This window comes from Pygoscelis adeliae, unplaced genomic scaffold (assembly GCF_000699105.1).
Source record: "Pygoscelis adeliae isolate BGI_AS28 unplaced genomic scaffold, ASM69910v1 Scaffold15, whole genome shotgun sequence".
In the NCBI taxonomy this organism is placed as follows: domain Eukaryota; kingdom Metazoa; phylum Chordata; class Aves; order Sphenisciformes; family Spheniscidae; genus Pygoscelis; species Pygoscelis adeliae.
In genome coordinates, this window is record NW_008824988.1 from 4,733,697 (window position 1) to 4,743,993 (window position 10,297).

General features: G+C 37.8%; 1 protein-coding gene across 1 annotated transcript in view; it reads right to left on the reverse strand.

Annotated features, from left to right (window-relative positions):
- The window catches only part of PHF14 (PHD finger protein 14), a 180,426-nt gene that overhangs the window by 130,874 nt on the left and 39,255 nt on the right, over positions 1–10,297 (reverse strand). Inside the window, 2 exon segments of the mRNA XM_009326125.1 lie at positions 213–350; positions 2,548–2,659. Of these exon segments, the coding sequence (XP_009324400.1) occupies positions 213–350; positions 2,548–2,659 (250 nt within the window).

Here is a 10,297-nt window from a genome sequence, read left to right on the forward strand (position 1 = left end):
TCCCTTTTTCCTGGCCGTTTCAAAAGGTGCTCAGAGTCAGACAATTTGGTGAACAAAGAGCGCTCCCTGGACAGTCCCTTTACTCGGGGCCTATGACTTGCTACTGATTTACAAAAACCTTGCTCAGGGTTAGTGAGCAAAAAAGGCACAATTTCAGGTCACCTTCATAAGCTTTCGATACAACTCTTTTATTCTATCCTTTCCATAGCTACCTCTTCTGCTGCTGCTTCTGAGAGGAGGCCTTCCTTCTGAGCACAGGTCACATGGAAATAAGCTCTGCACATCCCAGCATCACAACTAATGCATACACCAGTTCTGGCAAAACGAGGATCTTCGCAAAAACTGCATTCCTTTATAAAGAAGAGTGGAAAATGCCACAGTAAATATTTCAGGTGTGTTTTGCCTAATATTTGATAATTTACATCTTACATATAAAAAGCAAATAGGTAGGTTTACTCCTGTGTGGTACAGAAACCAAGTATGCTGCTGACAATTGACACTACTTAAAACTTCACCCCTTCCCAACCCCCACTGTTGACTTCATTTTCAACTAGCAATGGAAAAGGGCTTAAACAACCTAAACAGAATGTTGGATGAATTTGTATATCAACTTCCGTGTCTTGTATTTCCCTTCAGAGCAACAACTAAATATCACCCAAGCAATTCATGCACAATTACTTATATAAGTATAGTATCATAGAACATTACTGCTCAGCAAGTGTTCAATTGTTCAAGAAGTTCAGAGGACAAACAACAAAAAAAAAAGAGCAGTGCTCTGGATGACTGAAAACCATAGATAATTACATAGATGTCCTTTGATAAGCAACAACTAAGGAGCAAGTGTGTGACAATGCAGAAATACTCAAGAATCTTAAATATCAGTAAAGGTTGCGATTGACTTAAACACCGCACTAGGGCTTCAGCCACGTGCATTTTAGGCACAGCCATTTGCAACACAGCAAACTGTCATCCCCTAATGTGACCTGGAAAAAAAAAACCACACTTATTTTTCAGCCAGATCAATTCCTCAGTCTGTTTCACCACAAATTCATACCAAACAGCTGTGCCAGCAAACTAGAGTCATGAGCACATAAGCAGGAACAAGCAAATAGGAACACAGGCTATCCAGTGCATAAAGATGATCCAAAATTATACAGGTGTGCATTTCTTAATCTCTCACACTGAATACAGAGCAAAGCTGTGCATCACCTACAGAAAATATCTCCATGCAGAAAGTTAAACAACAACCGAAAGGAACAGCAAAGAAAACTTGGTGATTGAAGAATCTCAAAACACTGCATACGCTATGCCAAAAGGGCACCCTTTGGCTGTGCAACAGCAACACGTAACAGATAAGAAATGAAGTGAAAAAGAATATTATATTAAGCTGGTTTTGCAGAGGGAAATTTAGCTGAGTAAGCTGTCACTTCCACACTTGATACAGCAAACAACATTTGTTTACAGCTCTGAGAGAGTAATGAGTCCTCACATCTGTGCAGTTCACTTTCACCTTACTTCTATACATCACTCATGTTAATAAAAAAAAAAAAAAAAAATGCTTCATGATTCATTGCAACAACAGTTTGTAGGGTTTTGGGAGCTTGCTCTGACTTTTTTTTTTTTAACACAAACATTTCTAAATAATGCTAAATGCCTCTGCAGGTCCATGCTGAACATGCTCCTCTTACAGGTATGTTGCACATGGGCAATCCAAAGTGTTTTAATTTATTTTGTATAGTATATGTATTTTTTAAAATGTACTATGTATTTTCATTTAGTATTCAACTTGACAAATTGACATTCCAGAAAAATGAAATTGACTATGCACAAATGAAGCATTAGAGCAGGAGTACAACCACGTTCCCTCACATTGGCCTGATAGATATGGCTTCTCCACACTGTCCCCATACAGAAACAGTATTTAGCAAATTACCGAGTGCTGTCCTCTGCCCATTGCAATGGTTTTCTGTATGGTTTGTGCGTGATCACTTTTGATCTGGATTGAAAACATTTACATGTAAAACCATTTCCATTTTAGAGCCATTTTTCTGTTCAAGTTGAGGACCCCATCTTGCGGGTTTTTTCAAATACTGCTTTGCAGCAACCTTTTTGTATGCATTCTAGCTTATAATTATATAGACTCTAAAGTAATTCTTACTGAATGTACATCTGTCACTTTCTTAATCAACCTAACCTTCCATTTCTCCATTTCGCATCCCATAAATCCTCTTCACTTTCCATCCACATTTGGGCAATCTGCCACTAACTGACTTTACAAGAAAGCAATTAGCACCTGCATAAAAAATAAGGGAAGTTAGGGGGAAAACAAAGACAGAAATTATGGATAATAGTGGTAAGGAAAATCGAAAGAAAGAGGGAGGGAAGAGCAATGGCGTCACAACCATGAACAAACTTCATCTCATTTTTAGTCCTGAACCTCACTGCAATTGCTATAAAGAAGAAAATTGGGAAGATATATGTTACTCTATTATATGTAAAAATGTAAAATAAAGCTACTCGTTGGCAGTACGTCTCTTCTAAACTTACCTTGGCACCATACTTTGAATAATTCATTTCTGTAAGCGTTACTGGCCGCAGTTTGTCAATATCTCCAAATGCCACTCCTGGAACATAGAGGGCACAAACAATGTGGACCCACCTAAAAGAGCAGATAAAATTAGGTTACTGCTATCAACATTTTGTTGCTATATTATACTCACCATTTGCAGATTTCAAAGTGCCTTGTAAATGTTACAGATGCTAGAAATGTGTTTGAAGGAAAGTACATTAGAAGCCGGCAGAGAATGCGTATTTGGAGTTCAGCAGCTCACACGCTGAACTATAGAGTAAGGCTTTTCAAAGCCACTGGGATTGCTCTGCCTGTCTGGATCAAGGGCTGGGCTACCATCACCCTTCTCTTCTGATGGCTCTTACTTGGTGCTCCACACTGCTTTTTATGCAACGTGAAACGCACATGAAGAGTTTGATATTACTTATAAAGCTAAGGCAGACAGATACTTTCATGATGGGGCAGGGGTGGGAAGGGGAGGAACAGAATTATACAGGTAGTCACAGCAACACTGAGGTCTAGGCATATAGTTATGAAGTACCTATGACACAGCATCAGTCAGACTTTGCATTGTTACAGTTATACCTGTTAGTATCACCAAAACTAACTAGTTTTAAGCAACACGGGTAGGAGCTGCATTCATTTATAAACATACCTGAGTTGTATTACAGAAATGCCTATCTGAAACTCAGATGAACAGACTGTTACTTAGCTGTACTCTTCTTCACTGGCCATAAACAAACTGGAGGGTAATAGGTCTAAATCTTCAGCCCTGAGGGGCATAAAATGCGACAGCATGAATCTGGACCTTAGTGTCCAGTAATTAAATACAACACAATGGTAACAGCTTCAGCCTCAAGTCTGCCTTTGACAGACATCTTCATAATCTCCTGAAACTCTCAGTTACCAAAAGACAGACAGCCTTGCAGCAGAAGACAATTTTCTTCTTACATAATGAACACTTTCTAAAAGATCCAACTCTCATTGTCACAAACCATCAGTTAGTGACAAACTCAAAATCTGTTCTACACAGCATGCACAATTCAAGTCAACTGAGACAAACTACTCCAAAAAACAAAGTGTTTCTCCCAAAAAAATCTTTCTGTTTTAGCAAAATTCCAGAAACTATTTTCTACCCCTTGCTAAGTCACTAGGTGGGAGCAAACTGTCATAGACAGAAAGTCAAGATTGCTACTTTCTGTTATCTTAAAATATTCAAGAAAACAGCCTTACAATTGCCGAGATGTGTAGCTACCACTTTCAACCGACGAGCTCCCAGATGACATGGGATACAACTAGAGGCTTTGGACGTAACGGAGCTGAAATATCCTATGTTCGACCCTTAGCACGTACGCTAATTCAGCACTTTATGATCTTCCCAGTCATTAATGTTTAACAGTAAATATATCACTAGTGAAGGCAAACTTCTGTTCTATTCTGATAGAATCATAGAATCTACTCCCTGCATTCAAGACGACTCATGATGCTGCCAGAAACACTTCTTCCCTTGGCTCTTTCATTACCCACATACTGCAATTTTCCAATCTCCCTGAATACCAGGGGTTCAGCACAGACCTGTTACTACCTACTTAAATCTGCATCCACATCCATGCTGCTGTGTTTTTGTTTTTTTTCCAATCTTCTACCACTGTTTAGCCTATTCTCCCTCTTCTTTGTTTCATGTGTCAATATAAAAAAAAAAAAAAAAAAATCAGTTGGACCAGAGCAGTAAGAACCTGGTTTTAGCTGCACTTAAACAGCATGTTTATTAACCTGTTATTAACTGGCTGTCTACAGATGAGAGAAATACTGAAGCTGATGGTTATACTAATAAGGAGCTACATGTAACCCTGATTTTCCATGTTTCCCAAATCAGCGTGTTTCTCATTGGTGGTCTTTAGACCTGCAACGCTGGAATTTATCATATTCAGAATTATTAGGTTTCATGTTAGTTATATACAACTCATATACACAAACAGAAATTCCAAAAAAGCAAGATATGAAAGGTTCAGTAGCAAGCTCAAATATACATGTATATTTTCAAAAGAAAACAATGATCTTGCAATGTACAAAATTGGTGGACAGACTGTTTATTTAGCATTTTCCCCAAAAACAGTCTGTGATAACCGGATAACAGAAAAATCCCGGTAACAGTAAGAAACTACTTAGAAGCCATTAACTCACCTCACTCTACAAGAAATTTCTTAGTAAATCTAACATAAGTCACAATACTGACTGATCCATAGCGTCCTATCTCACAGACTCTTTTCACTTGTGTATTTGAAAACAAGTTTTTACCCTACTGTTAAATCATTCAGGTTTGAGATGCTAAGTGGTAAATTCCCTTTAAAACATGAAAACTTGAAACAATGAGAAGAATGTATAACCTAAATACACATTTACTTGCAACAACTGCATTTCTTTGTCTTTATGGTTTGGTCACAGCACTGTAACTACTGGAAGACTCAAAGAAAATTTAAAGATGAGTTACAACCTTGTCTTTAAATAACATAGTATAAATATGACAGCATGCTAACTGCCAGAGAACAAGCTGAGATATTCAAGTGTTCTGCCAAACTTCTTGCTGCTCAGATAGGGAGTAAAGCTCATCACTGTTTTTATTACAGTATAAACATTCCAGCATGCCAGCACAATCTCCTAACTTAATACAATGTTATATGCAAAAAATAAGATTCTTCTCATTACTATATAAAAACTGCATCTTCTGTCTGCCTCCCCACAAAAGCAATGGAGGCACAAGATATTCCTGTGGGGGAGCAATGGAGCACCTGGTACCATCTCTGTCCTTCCACGCTGTATCCAGCACTGGCTATAGTTTGGCCTAAATCACTACCATACATTTATGAAATATTCTTCTCCAAAAAAAAGTGTATGTGTGTGCATAAATGTGTGTTTGAGTATACATTAAGCATTTACTAAAATAAATACCTCATGTAAATGAGCATACTCATTTTCAAAAGGAATCAAAATAATTTTTTTTAAAAAGCAAAATACCACATGCAGAATGAGACCTGTAACCTTGAGATAAAGAGACTGCTTGTTTGTAAATAAAAACCATCTGAATTCTGCAGGGCTTATTTTCTCTGCCCTTCCATTGATTTAAGATGTGTTCTATATAAACAAATTTGTATAAAGAGAAGTTACACATCTCCACAATTACTATTCTTAACAAAAATCCAAGGTTCTGGTTGGAGATTTTTGATAGTAAGTTTTAATACAGCCTCCTAAATGTACCGTTCAAAGTTTAATATAAAGATACACATCTTCTACAAGCAGCTGCTTCTCAATTTTATTTGCACAGTTTTTTCATGCTCCACTAGTGTATTAAATGCTGCTGCACTCTGTAGGAGTTTATCTATGATAAACCCAACAGCTGGCTGCTTGCTTCATACTGACCTTCTCAAAATGTTTTAGTACATGTCACCCAAGTATTACAGTATTACAGATTTAAACTGCCATTTCAGTGTGATTGGCACACAAGTGCCTCATTTCTTTAACCACCTATATGCGAACTCAGACCTGAACTTTATTAAAAAACATACACGTCAGTCAAGTTCACAGCTGAAGGAATTTCAGCTGCTTTTAATACCAGTTCTAAACATTTTCCTGCTCATTTGTTTAGCTGCACATGTTTTAGAAGCTTATAATTAAGACAAATTGGGTAATCAAAGAAGAATAATCTTCCTTGTTACTTTACCATCCATTTAGCTTGGAGCAATGATGACAGATGTTGATGAGGGAAGAACAAAAACTCCATACCGAAACAAGGAGAGAATTCATATTCTTGGATAACAGCATTTTGAGAAGTAAAATTTCAAAAATTCACATTTATGCTTGTGAAATTGAGAGGTTAATGCAAAAAGGCTTCTGCTGAGAAATTAAGCACCTCATTATTCTAATTATTACCTTTCACATAGGAACAGAGATATTACTCCAACTTGATTATGAAGGGAAACTGAATAGGTTTGGTCTCGCCTTTGTGTAATTTCCAGCACTGATGCATATGAAGAATTTTTTTTAAAAAGGTGGTAAGGGGATGGTGAGCAATGGTGAGTTAAAGGATTGTTATTCAGTAGTCTCTCTCTGCTAGTATTTCAAGAGAAGAACTGAATTGGGTTGCAGTTTACAGAGTACGATGGAAACATAATGAACATTGCCTGCCCCAAGACCCTACCCTTAGCCTGTAGTGCCCCATTACCCTTGAGAATTCAAATTTGTAAATAAACGATAGAAAGCAAGCAAGCACAGGAATTTTCACATGGTAGTTAGTATTTGTTTTTTATAGTACATAAGCTCTATTCATCTGGGAGAATAAACTTATACTTATTCATGATAGCCATATCACATTATCTAGCAGGTAAGAATACAATAATAATGATAATAAATTAACGTGTTAATGCCCACAATCACCAAAGCAGGCATGTGCGTCTGCACAGAGAACGAGTGTCACAGAGAAAACACTTCCACATTAACCAAAAGCACATTTTACAAGAAGAAATTTAAGCAATTTTTAAAATGTTGACTGTAGTTTCTATTATGGTTATTTGGGAAACTGCATATATAGTGCTTAAACTGCCTTACAGAACACAGGAATAAAAAGGCTGAAATAAAATTTGCCAGGTGATATTGATTCTCACATTTCCTAAATGCTAGACAATTGACTTTAGTCTTTCAAAACGTTTTCCATACAGCAGCATTATTATTAAAATAGAAAACAGAACTGAGAAGTACAATTTGTTTAACTGTGTAACAGCTTTATAAGGGAGACGCACAGACACTGTTGAACCTAAGACAGACAAGAAACTGAGCATCTGAACCCCAGAAGTATTTAAGAAGAAGCACAACTGCTTCTATGGGGTCAAAATTATTCACTACAAATTCTGACTCACTTGCGTAACTTTTTTTTTTTAAATAGCACAGTATTTTCTTCTACTTTCAGTGTTTCCCCTTTATAAGATGCATGTAGAAGACATGAAGGAAAAAAAAGATTTCTTTTACGTGCTGTATGTATATCATTATAATGCATCTTAGCTACAAATTGAGAAGCTGAGCTCAATCTATATTCAGTAGAGAAAGGCCTCCAATGGTTATTGCTAGCATCTGCATCCAATGGTCAAAGTTCAGTGTTATGAATACCCTCATTATCTCTCTATTCCCAACACAAACTCAATTTGTTTTTGTTATCAGGAAAAAATACAAGCTAAGGGAGAAATGCAAGGGCATGTACAATTTAATCCACAAAACCTGAAACAACTTACGACATTTTAATACCGTGTTTAATTTTCTGAACACAGACACAGTATGTCAAAAAAAATTTTCCAAAACATCATCCTGAGCTCTGCTGAGGTTTTAATGATGGCAGGACCAGATTTTTACAGTATTAGCAACAGTAAAGTCTGTGTGAGACCAGAAAGTAAAAAAAAAAAAACACCAAAAAAACCCCCACAGCAAACACCAAAGAACTGGGAAAAAAAAGACAAATATGGATATGCTTATGCACACATTACAAGACAGCTGTATACTTAAGTGATAATATATAGAAAAGCTTACTAACACAGATGATTAAACTTTTTACTTCATTTTAACTCACTTCCTAGTGTTTGTGCAAGTCTAACTAGGGAACACTTCACAATGAGTAGGAAAAAACATGAAGACCACTATAAACCAGTGGGTGAAAAAAGAGCAAGGACATGGTTATATTTTGCAATTTGCTAGTAAAAAAGATGTTGTTCTACAATATGCAGCTAAGTGTAAATAGTAATGTATCTATGAATTCATATTAAAAAACACAAAAGGTTTTACAGTAACATGTTGACATTTCTCTATTTTAAAGTATTTGTACTAATACTGAATATTTAACTGGATTCTTTCCAGCTCATCCATCATCAGTAAGATACATCTGCAGACTTTTATATTCCTACATCTCAAACAGATATGTTCAAACAGGATTAAGAAAGCTTCCTCTTCCTCTGAGCAGCCTTACCAAGTAATTATTGCCTTCCCATGTTAACATGATCAATGAAAAGCTTATGACAGGCCCAGCATTTGAAAGCTTTGTATATTACCACACACCTGCAATGTATATAACTGTAAAATGTATGGAAGAAGAACTCAACTGTCATGGTCTTAAAAACGAAAACACACCCACCAAAAAACAGTTACACTAGTCATAAATCAGACATCACTAATAATCCTGCTCTCTCCTTTATTATAGAAAACCAGCTACCGTTAATATCTACATCTTAATTTATTTTCCAGATGTGACAGGAATGGAAGACATCACTTGAGAATTAATCCGCTTACTCTCAAATTAGACCTGAAGTCCTTCATAAAAAGCCCACCTCTGGCTGGAAATCATCAGAAATTAAGCATACCCTCAAAAATGAAGAATATAATTAATTCTCATAATTCAAAATAATTATAATATACTAGATCTGTCTGATTACCTTTAGCACAACTTCAATATAATTTTGTTACTTTTTTCCATTACCTGACATCAGCAACACCCAGTCCTTAGCTCTCCTGAAAAGAAGCATGGAGTTGTCCTCCTGCTTCCATCATACTTAAAAGTCAATAGACTCGAGCAGAGTTTGTACAAGGTTGCAGTGACATTACCTTGCATGAAGCACAATACTACAGAAAGGATAAAATCCACCCTTCCTTCCTTGAAACGGAGCACATGCTTTGATTTTCCTAATGGCCACATACTTCTCCCAATCCAATATGACACAAAGTCTGGAAACTGTTTTCCCCCTCTGCTGCAGACTTCATCATTCTTTTTCGTGGCATTGTTAACTAAAGAAGAGCACTTGGCGTTTTGCTACTCTTCAGGATTAACCATGAAAGAAGCACAACATTAGCAAGGCATAAAGTGCAGCTTTCTGGCAGCTGATTAAATTGAACTAGCAGAACACATGCTCAAATTCTAGAGACTGACAACAGATAACAAATACTACAAGCTCAGTCACCATCAGAGAACCACTGCTAGAACATACTACTACTATTGAGCAATGAGGCTCAAGGGACTCAAACCCTGCTTTTGCCACTGCAGCCTCCAAGCTTGAGCAAACCCAGAACAACTACACAATTTTTCTTAGGTTTCTGATCACCAGTCCCTGCTGTCCATAGTTCAAGCCACTGGTTAAGTGAGAGAAATCTTTCATGCCATTCAAGCATTTCATGCTTGACCAACCTGATCTCCTTCTATGACCAGGTGACCCGCCTAGTGGACAAGGGAAAGGCTGTGGATGTGGTCTACCTGGACTTCAGTAAGGCCTTTGACACTGTCTCCCACAGCATTCTCCTAGAGAAGCTGGCGGCTCACGGCTTAGACAGGTGTACTCTGCGCTGGGTCAAAAACTGGCTGGACGGCCGGGCCCAGAGAGTTGTGGTAAATGGAGTTCAATCCAGTTGGCGGCCGGTCACGAGTGGTGCTCCCCGGGGCTCAGTTTTGGGGCTGGTCTGTTCAATATCTTTATCAATGATCTGGATGAGGGGATCGAGTGCACCCTCAGTAAGTTTGCAGACGACACCAAGTTGGGCAGCAGTGTTGATCTGCTCGAGGGTAGGAAGGCTCTGCAGAGGGACCTGGACAGGCTGGATCGATGGGCCAAGGCCAACTGCATGAGATTCAACAAGGCCAAGTGCCGGGTCCTGCACTTTGGCCACAACAACCCCATGCAGCGCTACAGGCTTGGGGAAGAGTGG